The 19,353-nt window shown below is 39.5% G+C and overlaps 2 protein-coding genes across 2 annotated transcripts; both read right to left on the bottom strand.

The window, feature by feature from the left end:
• Positions 1-174: 174 nt before the first annotated feature.
• LOC131467213 (perforin-1-like) lies at positions 175-7,596 on the bottom strand. The gene is made up of 10 exons (XM_058640996.1): positions 7,463-7,596; positions 6,671-6,956; positions 6,326-6,405; positions 3,868-3,913; positions 3,420-3,562; positions 3,170-3,308; positions 2,230-2,310; positions 1,636-2,132; positions 1,434-1,527; positions 175-683 (listed from the first exon to the last, which is right to left on the bottom strand). The coding sequence occupies exons 1-10, from the start codon at positions 7,579-7,581 to the stop codon at positions 474-476; spliced, it is 1,695 nt and encodes a 564-aa protein (XP_058496979.1). The 5' UTR covers positions 7,582-7,596; the 3' UTR covers positions 175-473.
• A 1,070-nt stretch (positions 7,597-8,666) lies between these two features.
• On the bottom strand, positions 8,667-13,711 carry LOC131466374 (perforin-1-like). The gene is made up of 10 exons (XM_058639557.1): positions 13,619-13,711; positions 12,856-13,124; positions 12,531-12,610; positions 11,407-11,452; positions 11,014-11,150; positions 10,300-10,438; positions 10,140-10,220; positions 9,570-10,066; positions 9,394-9,487; positions 8,667-9,150 (listed from the first exon to the last, which is right to left on the bottom strand). Exons 2-10 carry the CDS (start codon positions 13,120-13,122, stop codon positions 8,941-8,943), a joined length of 1,551 nt encoding a protein of 516 aa, XP_058495540.1. The 5' UTR covers positions 13,123-13,124; positions 13,619-13,711; the 3' UTR covers positions 8,667-8,940.
• Between the last annotated feature and the right edge of the window lie 5,642 nt (positions 13,712-19,353).

Below are 19,353 nucleotides of genomic sequence, written 5' to 3'. Positions count from 1 at the left end.
AATATGAACAGTATCTAGTAAAAACAAGAAACCACACTGACTTAACCTTTTACGTTTAACATGGTTAATTTCCAACTCGGGTAGGATGAGACACCTACATGCATTTTTTTGGTTATTATTATTATTTGAATCTAGTTTGTTTGTATTTTATGAATGAAATTAACTTCTCAAGGGTTAAGAGAGGATGCTGTTTATTTTGAATTTACAATATTTGTTTGAACACAACACACCAAGGCACAATCATGTTAACACCAATAGTAACAGTAATAGTACACAGCTCAAAGATTTGACAAACAGAAAAAATAGAAAAATATAAATCAGCTTGAGAAAAAATCTTTAGAAATGGCTCCGCCACCAGAATCAAGAGGTAAAAGCATGTATAAAAGATAATCTTCCAAAGCTAAGTGTGACTGAGAAGTCATTTTTATATACTGAGGTTTTCACAAAAGACCAAACACTCAGACTGCATATCTCTATGGAGACGGGTTGTACTTCTGGCATTTGTCTCCGGTCAGGTGACGATCACAGGTGAGACTGTACTTGATCTCAACATGACCTTTCTTGAGTTGGCACGTGAATGTTCTTTCCCCACTGAGCAGGGATTTCGAACATGATCCCAGACGGTCATCAGAGAACACATCTTTATCCCAGACTTCAATCTCCAGGCTCAAGTGTGTGTCCACCTGCATCAAAACAACAGAGAAATAAATCATGACAATAAGTAAGAGTGGACATATAAAAAAAGGTTTCCTCAACAATGTTTGCACTGTAACTTCGTGCATGTTACGGTCATGCACAATGGTCGTTATATTGCTAAATGTTACTTTTGCTTTGCCACTGTAACACCTAGAGCTGTCACAATCTACATTGTAAATGTGACAATAAGACCTTAGTGTGGTACATTAGAAACTAATGATGGACATTATATCACTCATGACCCCATGCAGACAATCAAAATGGGAATTAAAAAAGTAAATGACTTATCATAACATAAAACCAGTAATCCTAGACTGAAAAAAAAGTCAAAAAATCCAAGACCTATCAGCCCTAAAAGAGAGAAAAAAGCATTGAATCGAATTGTGACCTTAAAATCGCGAATCAAATTGAATCAGAGATTTGGATTATCGTGACACCCCTTGTAACGCCATAAATTATCCTGCTGTGGGACTCATTAACTTCTGTTGGAAGGGAACAACCAGTCACCTCACACTCACACCTTTAGAATTTAGAGTCTTCGATTAACTTTTTCATGTTTTTGGACCGTGAGAGAAAGCTGTACCCGGAGAGAACCCACACACACAAACACAGGGAGAACGTGTAAACACAACACAGGTGACGTTCTTGCTGTGTGTCTTGCAGCAATGCTAGTCACTGCACAACCATGTGACCCACTAAACATGGTACAGATTCATGAAAAGCAGACTGATACTAACATTTCCAAGGTCATAACGTGAGTTCCAACGAGGGGAATTTGACCTTATGCTGTGGGTCTTGTGGTATTTCCCGCCATACCACATCTTAACAAACCTGTAATACAGGAAAACATGGAAAAGGAGACAAGTGCATTAGTGCTTGTGTTTGATGTATTACATGATCTGTGTCTTTGCACTGCATCTCTATTTGCTTTCTACTCACGCCTCAGTCTTCCCAAAAAAATCTCCTTTCAGACCCCAAGCTCTGACGCTGGTCACAACCAGCTTTCCCTTCTTGGCCTGTTTAGGACAGCAGCTCGAATCCAGGTTAGGGTAACGTATGCCGCAGCTCGGGCTTGTGGTCGATTTCTTGATGGCATTTTCTTTTAAGTAATCCTGAATGGCCGTCTTCAGTCCTAACTTCTGTGACCTTCTTGGCACCAGCGCATACAACGGTCGTAGGGTGTACCGAACAACATCAGGGTGATCCTTGAGGGTTTTCAACCATTTCTGGAAGCCCACGGAGTCGTTCTTGGTGAATGCAAAGGACCCCACCCAACCTGTTCCTCCAATAACCTCTGTCAACTGCTGGTAGAGCCCAGAGCTGTACGAAGTGGCCGTGTCCTTGTTCTTTAGGACTTTGGAGCAGGTTTTAAATGAAGGAGATAGTGATAACATCCCCAGGCCTAATTTGATACCCCGAGACAAGCAGTTGTGTGTCTAGATGAGAGGGTGGGAAGGAGCTGGTGTTAGATGTTGTTTTTGTATGAGTAAAGTGTACAAAATGTGTTCCTTAAGTGTGTGCTCAACACACTACCTGGGATGAAGTGAAGCCATTCAGTTTGGACAGACATGTACGCGTTGCTACGATTTGCCGGTACCTTCCCCCAAGATACACCTAAAATCAAACACAATAAAATATTGTTGAGTTGAAGCCATCTTCCATAATTGGTTTTTATAACTTTTTAAAATCTTATTTGTCGAAATACCCTTCACGACCAACAGTATTGAAAAAAATAAAAGAAATCCAGTGTCTCGAGCTGTTGGATTACTGGCATAACCAGGACCAAACCTTTTGTTCTGACCTGAAAAAAATGATTTGCTGACCTGCTTACCTGTAAGGTACATTAAGATAGTGAGTAATCTTTTACAGGTGAAACAGACACGATGTTAGTATTAACAATGCTGTGCTCACAGTGCACCCCACTTCACATGGCTTCAAGCAGTGCGTGTTGTGTGTAAAGGTAAGGGTAAGGGGCTAGGGAATGATTATGTCTATGAGCACCCTCTTATATCTTTGTGAGCTCCAAAAAATGTACAAACCTCTCTTTGTGGGGACATTTTGACTGGGCCCTACTTTTTCCAGAGCTAAGACCTGGTTTTAGAGTTAGGCTTAGAATTTGGTTTAAATTAATTGGGGTTAGATTAGGGTTGGGGTTGGGATTGGGAAAGGGTTAGGTTAATTGTAATAGTTATGGTAATGTGCAAGGGAATACATTATGTCTTTTCTGCTTTTGTTCTTATATGGGTATCTTTGCGAGGACCACAAAACTTATAAACCATATTGAGGACATTTTGGGAAAGTGAGGACATTTTGGCTGGTCCCTACATTCTGTCATCCTTTAAAGCGAGGTTATGAGAGTTAAGACTTTCAGAATTAGGTTTAGGAAATTAGTTGGTGATGGTTAAGGTTATGGTAAAGGGGTAGGGAATGCTGCACAAACATATGTGCGTGTGTGTGTGTGTGTTTGTTTGACCTTGTTGATATAATGTGTGCCATAGATCGTTATGATCCTTCTGTATGACGCCTTAGTGGAAGAAGAGTAGGAATCCGGCAGGTTCTCCAAATCCCTTTTGAACTCAGAGCTGAGAGGTCGTTTATTTGACAATCGGTAGCTAAATGAAAAAAATAAATAGATAAATTATTATCTGTGAATGCAGATTTATATACAGTATATAAAAAAACATGATTCTGTGGTAATGAGGTTGGGGGTCTTGACAGCCTACCTGTAATGGCTACAGGTGAATGTGTGAATGCTGAAGGAGTAATGGTCCTCCTTGGTCCTGGATGAAGCAAATTTGTAAGCATTGGAGCGCGTCCCCCCGACATCCAGGCCAACAGTCACAATACGCGATAATTCGAGTCCGGCCTGTCAAGAAAGAAGGACATTAGCTCCTTTATGCAAAAATATTAAAGGGTCACTTCAGCTTCTGGTGAAGATTTAGTTTTTGTCTGCCATTCATCTTGCCTCCTTAGTGGAGATCTAAGCACTGACTTTGTGTTTAGTGCACAAAGCACATGGAGAAAGTGACTTTTGTGCAAACTGGATTGACATTTAAAACAAAAAAGAATAAGTGCCAATTAACAAAGAAAACAAAGCATACAGATTACAGAAATGACAAAATTCCACATTACTCCATGTGAGCACATCAATCACAAGAAGTGTTTAAATACCTTCCAGCCAGAGCTCTCTTGGTTAGTGTATTCCTGAAGTAGTGCGCTGTAAAGATATACATAATATACAATTGTTACATACAATACTCTTCAATACTTAATGCCCTGTAAACATATTATTTTTTCCAAAACAAAGTACAAATGATATTTGATTATTTACATTATTCCACTTGTATTATTGGACTCTCCTGTACATTATAAATGCACATTATACTTTATAAATGTAAAGGGAAATAATGAATAAACTGAGGTAGATATTTGATTGCTGGTTTGTTTTGAGTAAACTTAGCTGGTAAAAATGTATAGTGTAGAGTAGTGTTGTAGTCAAAACCACCTAAACCGAGACCAAGTCGAGACCAAGACCACAGTGTATCGATATCAAGACAAGACCAAGACTTTGAGGGGTCGCGACCGAGACAAGACCAAGACTTTGAGGGGGAAGAGACCGAGACAAGACCGAGGCAGTAAAAGTTGGACGTGGTCCCAGCCATCTCAGTTAGCGTTGCTTTGCAGAATTTACACGTTACGCTGTGTTTTCTTTTGGAGGTATTTATGCACAAAAAGTCTTTGTGGTTCAAGTAACCAAATTTTATTATAGATGAGTTGGCTGACATCTTCTAACGGCCTCTTCTCCTGTCACTCACATGCACTTTTGTGGGGGGCGTGTGAAAGGGGGTGGGAGGGGTGACAGCCGTTAACGGTGACAAAAATTTTAAATGATAAATGAGTCAAGTTATTGGTTGTACTCGAAGCAATATGATTTATGCAAAATCACAGTAATGATATTAACAAGTTAATCCAAAAATGCACAGGCAATTTATTGATATCCCCACAGTTGTGGTCTTGACGAGTATTGAAATAAAATCCCGAGTCCACTTTGTCCAAGACTGAGACAAGGCCGAGTACAAATGCAGTCGATTCCGAGACGAGACCGAGACCTTAAAAAAGCCTTTTTGAAGACTGATCTCGAGCAGTCACAATCACAAATGTGACTGCACCCTATAACTCTGGATTGTTAGGGATTACATTCTCTGTCTTTTCAGCATTAGCAGTAGAGGAAACCAGGTGCATGTACAGTGAATTTGGTCAATATCACTCCTTGCAATAAAGAGTTATAGGGTGCAGTAGTGTTGTAGTCAAGACCACCTAAACCGAGACCAAGTCGAGACCAAGACCGAGTTTGACGGAAGGAAGGCCAGGATAATCTGATAATCTGGCATTGGATACATCACAATATTTTAACCACTATTAATTACACTTCATTACACAATCATATTATTAAATGACTATGAAAATGTATTTAAGGTAGTAAAGTAAAAGTAGTACAAAGATACAAAGTTGAAATAGGTCACTAAAGTTAAGTAGTCATTTTAGTCAATTTAGGTAATTACCTCAAGTGGAATTTGGATGGTGCACACCCAGGGACACTGATGAAGTAACATCATTAGCATTTGAAGAAGGATTTTTAAAAACCTAAACATGAATTGCTATTATCCCTGTCTCCCAGGTGTACCAAATCAAATCAAATGTACGTTACTTGCCCTGCAGTGAAATATGTTTTGGGCAAAAGTGCTACAGTGGCTACAGACGTGTGGCTACAGCATGACTACCGGTCATTCATTCATTCACTTGTCCTCATCACTCACCTGTCCTTATCATTCAACTGTCCTCATCATTTACCTGTCCTCATCATTCTCCTGTCCTCATCGTTCACCTGTCCTCATCACTCAGCTGTTCTCATCATCATTCACCTGTTCTCATCATCATTCACCTGTCCTCATCATCATTCACCTGTCCTCATCGTTTACCTGTCCTCATCACTCACCTGTTCTCATCATCATTCACCTGTCGTCATCATTCTCCTGTCTTCATCATTTACCTGTCCTCATCATTTTCCTGTCCTTATCATTTACTTGTCCTCATCACTCACCTGTCATCATTTACATGTCCTCATCATTCTCCTGTCCTCATCATTTACCTGTCCTCATCATTCTCCTGTCCTCATCGTTCACCTATCGTCACCATTCTCCTGTCCTCATCGTTCACCTATCCTCATCCTGTCTCCTTCGATCACCCTCATTCTTCATTCATTTTTTATTTTATGAAAAAAGATATCTGAATTATTGAATAAGTAAGTGAACAAAGTTGAAATAGGCTACTGATGTTAAGTACAAGTTGTACTCAGAAGGTAATTATGTTAATTGCACTTAATTTCCCATACAGGAATATGGATGCACACTGCCAGAGACACTGAGTAACAACATTAGCATGAAAATGATCCTAATTATTTAGAACAACTAAAAAAAAGATTGATCATTTTCAATTGGGTGTTGTCGCTAGACATCTCTGGACATTTTGTAATAATAAAAAATTAAAAATTGAATCAATCCTCTTTATTAAACCAGAGTTTGCTTGCTTTGGTAAGCTGCTTACAACAGTAAAATAACATGGAAGATACCTGGAGGTGGAGCGTTTCCTGCTGATGAGCTTTGCGGTGCAGCGGCTGTATGAGCGCCAATCCACGACAGAGAGTGGTGTCTGAAAAACAATTAACACAAAACAAAATGAACTAAAGCCACCAAACCAGTTTCATTGTTTCTGATAATTAACTGTTAAATCATATTTCCTCCTCATTTTATTCCCATGCATACTGGCCCTGGTGCTGCTCAAGAACATCACACAAACTGCCATGACTTAAGTGTGTTTTTTATTTAAATACACCCTTTATATACCCTTTCCAATGGAAAATGTGGATTCAAACTTAAGTAGCAGATATATGTAGTGTGTGTGTGACTTTAATTACCTTCTGGAGCTTGTTGCCTTGAAGAGGATTGATTTTGAGTTCACAAGTGCCACCTGGCTTGAGGGAGGTCTTCATGTCAATCACATAGGCTGCTTGTCGGCGCATGGTGACCACATTATAGCCCTCCCCTGCCAGGTTGTGACCCGGTACAAAGGGAGCAGCCTGACATAGAGATGGGGGCCCAGGACAGGAGAGGACAGGGGAGAGGTGGAACAGCAAGAGGAGCAGACTCTGGTAGAGAGGAGCGTGGTCTGAGAGGGCGAGCATGGCTGGTGTCAAACAATCACTGAAACGTTTCACACAAAGACAGACAGTGGAAACAGACATGAGTATCACAGCAGTGTGATAGTATCTGTAATTCTCTGAACTTCACTTTTTCTTTGCAAGGTTATTAGCCCTAGATTTCTTTTCGGTCCGACCGACAGTTAAATTCAAAGATATTCAGTAATATTAACACTTAACATTTTATTATTTTCCATGTTTTAGCATTGTGATGCTCTGGACGTCTGTCTGTATCGGTCTTCAGTTAATCTATCAGTAATGCAAGAAATGTCTGTCCGACTCGTAATCGCATCACTTTGGTCACTTGATGGGCTCCAAACTTGAAACCAAGAGCCCCAGAGCGTGCAGTGCTGACTGACATATCAGCAAAAACGCAACACGTCTCATGAAATGAGCCGCAAAATAATATAATGAGCATGTAAAAATGATGTTGAAAATTTTCTCAATTAATAAATAAATAAGTTTGTCTAAGAAGATCAGAACATTTTCTAGTAGCAGTAACAATTTTACCTGTTTTGGCTCCAGGAGAGTTGCTCATGTACTTCTGCAGTGTGTAGACTGAAGAGTGTTTGCTGAAGATGCTGTGACTCTGCTGTGCTGTGTGAAAGTGACAGCGCTTTTATATACATGTGTGCGGTCTTGCACAATACAACATTAGTATTATAATTCTAATAATAATATTCTAATTAGTTGTTGAATGCATGCCATGAACACTATGTCATGTCAAACCACACCTTCCGTTTCTGGGAAATGTCATTTCAATACCTTGTCTATTGCAGTTTTCCATTTCTGAGAAATGACTTGCCTGACAATAAGTGTGACAATAAGTGTTTCTCGTGACAATAAGTGTTTCTCTGTTTTTAGATGGATTTAATCAAATTATAATCTAAATTAATTAAATGTTTATGGAGGCAGAAAAAGAATGTGCTATAGACAGAGCGAAGCTTTACTGTGAGCAATTTTAAATTTGATTCTGTAGTTCTGTATTTTTTTTTTTTTTTTTTAAATTGAAGAACATACATTTTTTTCTGTTGCATGATAGTGACACATTGACGCCTGATGTGTAGTTGTATTGCTTTTCATTCAACTCTTGAACTGCTAACAAGATCTTGCAGTTCACCCACATAGGTTTTCCTAATACCAACAACATCTTCACCATACCAACACATTACAGTGTGTCACAGCACAAACCACGCCTTCAGTTTCTGGGAAATGCACTTTAATAATCTCGCCTGTCTGTGAAGAGTGCAAAAAAGAAAAAAAATGTTGATGTTGTTTTCGGGGCATTTTATGTGACATAACTGGCCTGAAAGGTGTGTGCCTTGCAGCCATCTCAGTGAAGACACATCAGCAACAACAATCCAAGCCATTTATTGGCGAAAACAAGCACTGGATGTAACTCAGAATGGCGCTATTGCCCCGCACAATGACACGGCGGGAGCCGTGTCATGATCTACTGTTGATCTACTGTTGATCTAGGTGATCTACTGTTTATATAAACATTGGGCCCAGGTAAAAAAAAAAAAATACTGAAATTCCACTTTAGACAGAGATGGAAAAGTTCTAACAAGTGAAGAGAGTGTGCTGAGAAGATGGAAAGAGGACAGATGGAGGGAGATATTGCCTCAGGAGGTGCAGAAGATTAGTGAAAAAGAGTACGAAGTGTATAGGGAGTTGGTCTATCCAGTGTGTCAAGAGAGGATAAGAAACACAATGTATTTCAAAAGTATTTATTTGCATATACCAGACACCCCAAAAAAGTAATTCTCATAGAAACAGTAATAATACACAGCACATGGATTTAACAGTTTTGAAAAATCTAAGAAAATAAAAGCTTGAGATAAATTCTTTAAAAGTGGCTCCACCACAAGAATCAGCGTGTAAAAAGGTGTAAAACATGACTTTTTTGCCAAACCCCCAACTGACTGAGAAGTCGTTCTTATATGCAGAGATGATCATAAAAGAACAAACATCCAGACTGTATATCCCTATGGAGTTGGTCTGTACTGCTGGCATTGGTTTCCAGTCAGGTGACGATCACAGGTGAGAGTGTACTGGATCTCAATGCCACCATTCTTGGCATAGCAGGTGAAACGATGTGTCCCCCTGCTCAGGTACCTCACACAGGATCCCAGAAGGTCATCAAACCTCACATCTTTATCCCAGACTTCAATCCTTAGACCCAAGTGTGTGTCCACCTGCATCAAACCAACAGTGAAATAAATATGTGAGCAGAGATACCATTTCACAAAAGTGAGTGGTATTGAATCTTTACTGAACAAAGAAAGGATTTCCAGTGGTTTCAGTTTAATACAATTTAGAATAAGTAAGGGCAGTGGGGATCCATATTTACTGGGCAGTTAACAGAGTCCTAAGCTTTATTTGGGGTAAACAAAGAAATAAAACTGGAAATTGAATTATGAAGAGAAGATTGTACTAACATTGCCGAGATAATATCTTGAGTTCCAGTAAGGGTAGTTGGACCTGATCATGTGGGTCCTTCGGTAATGGTTGGCGTACCACATCTTAACATACCTGTAATATAAGAAAGTGCATCAGTGCTTGATGTGTAATATTAACTGTCTTTGCTCTGTATCTGTATTTGTTTTCTACTCACGCCTCAGTATTCCCAATTAAATCTCCTTTCAGACCCCAAGCTCTGACGATGGTCACCATCAGATTTCCCTTGCGGGACCGTCTAGGACAGCAGCTGGAATCCAGGTTAGGGTAACTACTGCCACAGTTCAGGCTTGCGGTCGAGCTCTTGATGCCATTTTCTTTTAAGTAATCATGAATGGCCGCCTTCAGTCCTACATTCTGTGACATCTTTGGCACCAGATCATACAATGGTCGAAGGGTGTATTGAACAATGTCAGGGTGATCCTTGAGGGTTTTCAACCAATCTTGGAAGCCCACTGAGTTGTTATGGGTGAGTGCTATCTCCCCCATCCAACCTGTTCCTCCTTTAACCTCCGATAAGTGCTGGTGGAGTCCAGAGCTGGACGAAGTGGCCGTGTCCCTGTTCTCTAGGACATTGGAGCAGGTTTTAACAGATGGGGACAGTGATATCTTCCCCAGGCCTAATCTGATACCCAGAGACAGGCAGCTGTGTGCCTAGATGAGAGGGTGGGAAGGAACTGGTGTTAAAAGTTGGGACAAAGTATATGTGTATATATATGGAGTTTACCTGGGATGAAGTGAAGCCGTTCAGTGTGGACAAACATGTACGTATAGCTGAAAATTGCCGATATCTTCCCCCAAGATAAACCTAAAATACACAATAAAGTATTGTTGAGATAAAGCTATTTGCTTTTGACCAAACACTCCAAATTGCACATGTGTCTAACCTTATTGATATAGTGTGTGCCATAGGTCGCTATGATCAGTCTGTATGAAGCTTTGGTTGAAGGAGTGTAGGAATTAGGCAGACTCGCCAGATCCCTCTGAAACTCGGAGCTTAGAGGTGGCCTGTTTGACAGTCGGTAGCTAAATGGGGGAAAAAAAATGTTCTGGAATGTTCCACAATTAGCAGGTTAATTGCTAACAGGTGAAAGCACTTTGCTCAGTGGCAAAGGTGGAAACTGCTGCCGAATGTGCATGAACAACGAGCCCCCAGGAGGTACTTGTCATGCTACTGTGATGGAGTACTCGGGAGTACAAAACACAGTTTGAAATTCAACCTGTAACTGTACTTTGTAAAGAAGAAGTCATTATCAATTCTGGACCTTAACTTATCTGAGACTGTGAAAGACAGTGGGAAAAATGGACGTTGGACTCAGAGGCATATATTGGAATCTTAGAGAGACATATATCAGCAGGACCAGGTCCAGGTCTCATTTACAAAGCAAATCACAACAGCGTAGTTTTACTGTGATTTCTTATCCTGTGTGAATTGGCCATTAATTTTACAGATGTCATTACATTACTTCAAGTTTTCTATTGTAAATATTTGGCCAATTATACAGAAGAGAATCAGACAATGGCACTTTGAAAATACGGTTTGTACTGTGTATACAAAACATGATTCTGTGGTAATGCGATTGCGGGTCTTGACAGCCTACCTGTAATGACTACAGGTGATTGTGTGAATGCTGAAGGAGTGACGGTCCTCCCTGGTCCTGGATGAAGCAAAGCTGTAAGCATTGGAACGCGTCCCTCCGACATCCAGGCCACCAAACTTGGAAAAATCGAGTCCCAGCTAATAAGAAAAAAGGGTTTTCAAAGCTCACTTTCACTAAATCACAAAAATATTTTTATATTATATATGTAATTTCATCTGGTGAAGATTTGAGTTTTTGTTTGAAAGAAAGATTCACGGTTACCACAACTGAGTTGCTATATACATGAAAAATTAAGCAAATAAATAACTTAAACTGTCCCGAAATATTGTATATAGACGATAGAATGTACAGCATTATACATTAACATTTGTACGTCAGCAAGTGTTTAAATACCTTCCACTCAGTGCTGTCCTGGTCGGTGTATTTCTGAAGTAGTGAGCTGTGAAGATAAAAATGAAACAAAATACATTAGTTACATTAAAATTATATTAAACACTTGTGACATAGGGCCACACGGTGGTGTAGTGGTTAGCACTCTCGCCTTGCAGCGAGAAGACCCGGGTTCGAGCCCCGGTTGGAACAAGGGCCTTTCTGCATGGAGTTTGCATGTTCTCCCCGTGTGTGCGTGGGTTCTCTCCGGGTACTCCGGCTTCCTCCCACAGTCCAAAAACATGCAATGTGGGGATAGGTAAATTGGACACTCCAAATTGACCATAGGAGTGAGTGTGAGAGTGAATGGTTGTTTGTCTGTCTCTGTATGTGGCCCTGCGATGGACTGGCGAACTGTCCAGGGTGTACCCCGCCTATCGCCCGATGTAGCTGAGATTGGCACAGCACCCCCCGCGACCCTCTGGTGGAGGATAAAGCGGTAGATGATGACTGACTGACTTGTGACATAGGGCCACACGGTGGTGTAGTGGTTAGCACTCTCGCCTTGCAGCGAGAAGACCCGGGTTCGAGCCCCGGTTAGAACAAGGGCCTTTCTGCATGGAGTTTGCATGTTCTCCTCGTGTGTGCGTGGGTTCTCTCCGGGTACTCCGGCTTCCTCCCACAGTCCAAAAACATGCAATGTGGGGATAGGTAAATTGAACACTCTAAATTGGCCATAGGAGTGAGTGTGAGAGTGAATGGTTGTTTGTCTCTATCTGTGTGTGGCCCTGCGATGGACTGGCGAATTGTCCAGGGTGTACCCCGCCTATCGCCCGATGCAGCTGAGATTGGCACAGCACCCCCCGCGACCCTCTGGCAGAGGATAAAGCGGTAGATGATGACTGACTGACTTGTGACATAGACACAGATGACATTTATATAATAACATTTTTTTACTTTATTACTTTTTTTACATTTTACTTATTACTTATATGATTATTGTATTAAATGGAATATGCAAAACTACCAGAGCAGGAGTTTTCAGATTAGTTCATACTGTCAGCTACATGTATGACAAGATATATACAAACATGTTAGCAGCACTTATATAGAACATACAGTATATAGTGATAGTGTATGACAGTTACCTGATGGAGGTGTGTACACTGCTGTAGAGGTTTGTGGCGCAGCGGCTGTACGAGCGCCAATCCACTACAGAGAGAGGTGCCTGAAAATCGTTCATATGAAGACAACAACTTAGAGATATGAGGTTACAATCTGACACAAAATTCACTTAAGTAGAATTGTTAATGATATATAAAAATAAATTAATACATTTATTTATTAAATTAATTTTATTTAATTTAATAAAAAATACATTTTTATATTTATTTAAATATACAATTATCCTTTTTAGTGAAAACTTGGACTCAAACACAAGTAGCAGCTACATATGTATGTAATTTAAATGACCTTTTGGAGCTTGTTGCCTTGAAGAGGATTATGTTGAAGTTCACACGAGCCATTTGAGTTGAGATAGGTCTTCACATCAATCACGTACGCTCCTTGTCGGCGCATGGTGACCATATTATAGCCCTCCCCTGCCAGGTTGTGACCCGGAATAAAGGGAGTGGACTGACACAGTACTGGCGACCCAGGAATGGAGAGGACAGAAGAGAGGTGGAACAGAAGGAGGAGCAGACTCAGGCTGAGAGGAGCGTGGTTTGAGAGGACGATCATGGCTGGAGTCAGTAGAAACAGATATCAGCATTATTTTAACTGTGACTGTTAATAAGGACGCCAGCAGATATTTGGCACCAGTGAGTAGTAGGCCAATGCAGAAAGGCCCTTGCTGCAAGTCAACAGCGCAAAACCACTTCACCATCGTGTAACCCACACGTTGAACCAGTGACCTTAATAAGTCTTCCACTCCAGTTTTAAGAAGACTTGTGCTATTGTTTAGGTGTAAGGGTAAGTCACACTAAATCGTTTAAAGACCCTTTAACCCGTGGAAGGCACCTGTTTGTCCTGTAGTTACATCTGTCTGTGCTGGTGTTGTCTTGAATTAATCCACTCACTTCCTGACTAAATGTTTTCAACAATGATCATTTTCAGTTCAGCAGCTCATGTCAATATCGATTTATAGTATTAAATGCAATAAGATTTCTCACTGAATAAATGAATATGTTTTTCTCAAAGCTCAGAATATTTTCTAGTAAATGAAAAACAATGTTACCTGTTTAGGCTCCAGAGTTCGTCATGTACTTGTGAATCTAGTGGATAAGACGAGGATGTTTGCCGAGGCTGTGGATGACAGCACCTTTATATAAGAGGTCTTGGATACTAAAACAATAATATTCTTGCATTGCCTGGAAGTGGTTGTTGTGCACATGCCATAAATATTAATAGGGGACAAACCCTACCTTCAACTTAGGGGAAATGTTGGCATGGATTCTTTCAGATAACACACAAATCCAAATTAAAACCAAAGGGGAAGCTCATCTCAGGTTGTTAATTGCACATAAATTCTGCAAATGAGCAACTAGAACAAGGAAACATGATAATCATATAAAAATGAAATGCTATAGTAGTTAGTGATTTTGCGAGGGAAGTCTGTAGACAAATAGCTGGTCACTGTGTGTTATTGCTCTGCGATATAGACCATTTTCATTTGCACATATACGCTGTAAATAAAAACACTATTATAGCGTTTTGGTTTTACATAATTATCAACTTTATGTATAAATAGCTGGGCCTGAAATGAGCTTTCCCTCTGAACAACCATGTGAGGAAGAGGAGGATGATGAGAGAGCAAATTATCTTATTTATAAATCTGCCTCCTGTGAAAAGTCTGTGACTGACTTTGCTCGGCTTATTTACACCACTGTATTTTAACGTTGGTGATAATGGTGTTACTTCAAGAGCTCAATATTTTCTCAGGTACCTGATATTTAAAGTTTGAGAACCACCGGTGTACCAGGACCATCGGTTACAAATGTTGGAAACTAGTGTTGTCTTTAACCTCTGTAGTTTCAAATAAACCTTTTAAAAAGCACAATAACTATAGAAAGGATTTAGAAAGTGCAACCTGTAGCGTCCCCGGCTGAATGATGATCGAACTCTTTAACTGATGGTTGACAAGTGTTTATTTTTGAGCTGAATAGATGGTAATGTTGCTCCATCAAAACCTTTGATACCTTGAACACACTCTGAACACACCATAAGAGCTATGGAATAAAACAAAAATAGTATTACCAACTTTGTAATGTTCAACAATATTAAAAAAGTGTGTTTTTAACCTTTAACTGAAAATGAATCCTCATTCACAATCATGAAGTATCCCTTTTAACCTGTTTTAGCTCAATGACAACCTCAGAATACAGTGCAATAAACAAACATATTTAACTTAAAATTCAATAATTATTTTACAGCTTTAACCTCAGGAATTTTTACTAATACACACACAAATAATTTTTATATATAAATTATATTTATATTACTGAGCAAAATTAAATAACTGTCCCTTTCAGACTGACAGATGCCCTACATCGCACCAAAACAGTGTTATGTAGCTTAAAATACACAATGCAAAACTATAAAAGGACATCACATTACTATTGAGCATGAAGCACAACATTAAAACGAAATGATGAATAAACCTTGTGTCCTTATCAGCCAGGTGCTAAACGAACTTATTAGTAGACATTTTTGAACTTTTAATAGACCCGTTATGCCGTGCGAACGTTTAACCTTCCGCAGCTTCGTCTTTTTTTCCTTTTCCGGTTACGCTCTATCAAAATAAAAGCACCAACCTAAAAACAGGAAATAACGGTAAAAAGGAAACAAATTAATTCGAAGAGATTACTTATGAAATAAATAACTATAGAAACAACACATTTTGAGAATAAACTGTGGCATATTAAAGGTCATTTACACAACCCTATGCTTAGGCTGCTCAGTTTCAAACAGTGTAAATATCTAGGAAGGTCAACAAGGTCACCTCCAAAATCTAATACTTATTAACCTATATAATCATCAAAACATAACTGCCCTGGCAGAGGCAATAACAATAAAAATATATTGTATTTACAAATCTTTCAAGACACCCAAGGACACTTCATGGAACACGGAACAAGCAGTTAATGTAAACAAAAACAAGGAAGACATAAGAAAATTATCGATCATAACATAAAGATAGTAACAATAAAAAGCAATAAATCAGCAACAAATACAACAACAACCGCACAGTCACAGACAACATGATTCACTGCTTTCCAATCAGAAGCCAGGGGCCGGCTGTAGTCAACACTAGCACTAGTTAAGTCAAAAATGTATTTATAACCATTTCTATCAGGAGAGACTAGTGAATTAAAAATGACTTTACTCACTGAAGAGAATAATAGTTTGATATTCTTTAAAGAGTTCTTGGTGGTCAGACATGATAGAGGAGATCAAAGCCAAGGTCTTCTACTTCTGAGCAGAGACAAGGAAAACTTCACAGCGGAACAAGAGAACTAAGGCAGAAGGAGACAAGCAATTGAAAAAACACTTATTGGCTAACATGTTAGGTGCATTGTAGAGCTACAGAAGACGAGCTGAGGAACAGCTGATCATGGCCTTGACACGCTAGTTACTGAGAGTTAGGAACTGAGTGAGCGCAAGCTTGACAGGAAGTATGATTTAAAAACTATGATCAGAGCAGGTGACAGAGAAATTAACTAACAGAAGATCTCCATTTTGGGGCCACACGGTGGAGTAGTGGTTAGCACTCTCGCCTTGCAGCGAGAAGACCCGGGTTCGAGCCCCGGTTGGAACAAGGGCCTTTCTGCATGGCGTTTGCATGTGTGTGCATGGGTTCTCCGGCTTCCTCCCACAGTCCAAAAACATGCAATGTGGGGATAGGTAAATTGAACACTCTAAATTGACCATAGGAGTGAGTGTGAGAGTGAATGGTTGTTTGTCTCTACCTGTGTGTGGCCCTGCGATGGACTGGCGAACTGTCCAGGGTGTACCCCGCCTATCGCCCGATGTAGCTGTGATTGGCACAGCACCCCCGCGACCCTCTGGCAGAGGATAAAGCGGTAGATGATGACTGATGAAGATCTCCATTTTACATAAGGCTCTGCCTTTGTACCAGAGATATCCAAGTCAGAGCTCAAGTCCAAGTCAAGTCTCAAGTGCACCATAAAGTGACCGCAAACCACTGTATTTTAACGTTGGGGATAATGGTGTTACTCTCCATATTTTCCCAGGTGGCGCTTGGTGTAGAAATATTGAGAACCACTGCTTTAAATAATGGAGCAGCTGAGGTCTATTAGTGACTTTCACACACACACTCTCAGAATGTGAAGTTTACCTCTCAACACTTTCAATGCCTTTGGTGGTGCAATGTTTTTATTAGGACTGTGATCTGACCCTCCTACTGCTTTTGTAGTTTTATTAGCTTGGTTAAAACCCAGATAACATCAGCTGTAGTTTTATTGTGTTTTGTTTTATGCTATCTGATTTCCTGTCTGCTTTTTACTTTTGTCTGATTTGTCTGAACTGGCAACCCTCCATTACAGTTTATGATTTTAATGGTTATTAATACATTTACCACGGTTCAGAGAAAGTAAAATAGATTAATACCAATTAATCAACACCATCCCATTAACAATTATCAACAAACAATGCCTGTCCATTTGTGCAACTATAGCAGGATACAGCTTTTGTAGGTTAATTTGTTTTCATATGTTATCACTTTTTAAACACCACAGGGACAAATAAACTTTCAACCTTAGGAGAAAAAGAGGAGCCGGGGAATTTGACCAGCAGACCAAAGTGGAACATCTCATCGTATATTTAATAAAGTAAAGACTTTGGCGATGGCTTGATTATAATTAGAACCACTAGTAGGACAACACATTCATAAAATATGCAAGTAATTTAACTATATTACATTGACTTAGTCTGGTTTTGTACTGCAGGTCTCATTACTCCTCTTTTTGAACATCAGTGCCAGGTGTGTTCCTCTGTTCTGCCCTTGCTAGAGATTCTCCTACTCGGTGTAAACTGTTCATACACAATAATAGCATTTAAAGCACTGGAAAGCAACTGGAGGCCTGTGGGCTTATATGGTTTGCTTATTATTCACAAATGTGTTATTTGTCAAGAATACGTTTGTTGAGTTAAAAAAATAAAGAGTAAATCTCTGTAAAATAACTATTACAGCAGTGTATGCTAGGCTTAAATAATTGAAATGATGCACAAGAATTATTAACAGTTTGAAAAGGAAAAATATAGTTAAGATTAGATCAGAAAGAAAAAAAGAAAAAAAGAAAAAAAAAAGTATAACAGAGTGATATTGATCATTAGTTGGGAGTCTTGAAAGCCTTTTTTGGACCGGTTCCATTGGCGCTATGTGGGTGTGATGGTTAGTACTTGTACCTCACAGCAAGAATGTTGCTGGTTTGAATCCTTTTGTCCATAGCCTTTTGTTCAGTTTCCACCCACAGTACAAAAGCAAGCAGGTGTGAATGGATGTTTGTTCTTTATATGTTGGTTATGCAGGCTGACAATCGGCATTCCATCATTTGCTAAAACAACAGTAACCTTCAACCATTTCTTGTAAAACATGTATGACACTTTCATTTCGAATGGTTTCACATTCTGTTACGTTTACACCTGACTTCATTACATGCACATATAATAAAGAAGTTTAAAGAATGTACATTTATAAACAGTGTTTGACAGTGTGGTTTTCCACTCTATTCTGCACTTGATGAAGATTATCCAGTTCAATTTAGACTGACAGACCAATTAGAATATAAGGATCATCAATATCATTGGCTCATCATGTTTTGAAAAGCCTTTTTGGACCCCCAACAATTCTATTGGCCCCAGTGTTGCATGCTGGTTAGCACCGGTTTGGACAATACAGTTAGTTGAAGACTCTATACCAAGGGTGCCAACAAGGGCAGTGAGTGTCTAGTCTGGTCAAGAGGTGGAAAACATAACCTTAAAATTATAACAACAACAACAATATTTCATCATGATATTGAAGTTAAGACGTTGTTGATGATGCTTCACATACTTTAAGTGAAAGTGCTTGTTTTTGTGTGCACAAGTGTCACAACAATGACGTAGACGTCATATCTGTGATGCAAAGTAAATCTATTCATACCAAGAACAGAGAAATAAATCAAAAATTAAGTGAATTATAATAACATGGTAATTAAAACACCAAAGAAGCCTACATAGCATATATACAGTATGTCATTGAGGATGTTGAGTGTAATAGTTATGACCCTCAGTCTGTTTGGTACTTTCAGTTCAGTTTCTCTCCTTTAAGAGTGTCTGTGTGAGTGTGGTGTGGGTGTGTCTCTGGTCTGTCAATCTCTCAGGTTGGATCACAGCAACCAGGTGTCACTATTGGAAGAAGATTGGCTAACCATGAGAAGAGGCCAGCAATGACAAAAACCCTCCCTGACCTGCACTCCTCATCTTCCCAAACGAACCCTGTGCTGCTGAAATGTAGTAGAAGATTGCTGTTGTGTGTGTGTGTGTGTGTGTGTGTGTGTTTAGATACGTTGCTGGAGACGGTGTTAAGCTAATTCTAAAATTTGAGACAACTAGAATCTTTGCTTTTGAGTTTTTCTTGTTCATTTAAGATAAACTATCAATTGTAAAATTGTTTAAGAGAAATTGTTCATATAAATAATGACAATTTTCTCAGGGAGCCAATTTTTGAATTCCTCCAGCAAAATTGACTTGCACAAATTAGCCAAGGTTACAACTTCACTAGCTTGGCACCATTTATCAAAATTAACACTTTTTTTCTTCATATGTCTGGTGGGCTGATTTTTCATAACAGTAATACATTCAATAATGCAATAGACACAACTGAATGTCTTATTGTAACATTATAAAATATTGCCTCACTGACAGCTGTGACAGGCACACACACACACACACTGTGTTGCGGGCCAATGT

This window comes from Solea solea, chromosome 10 (genome assembly GCF_958295425.1).
Source record: "Solea solea chromosome 10, fSolSol10.1, whole genome shotgun sequence".
NCBI classification, from domain to species: domain Eukaryota; kingdom Metazoa; phylum Chordata; class Actinopteri; order Pleuronectiformes; family Soleidae; genus Solea; species Solea solea.
The sequence above is the reverse complement of the archived record's forward strand: the minus strand, read 5'-3'. Positions and strand labels throughout refer to the sequence as shown.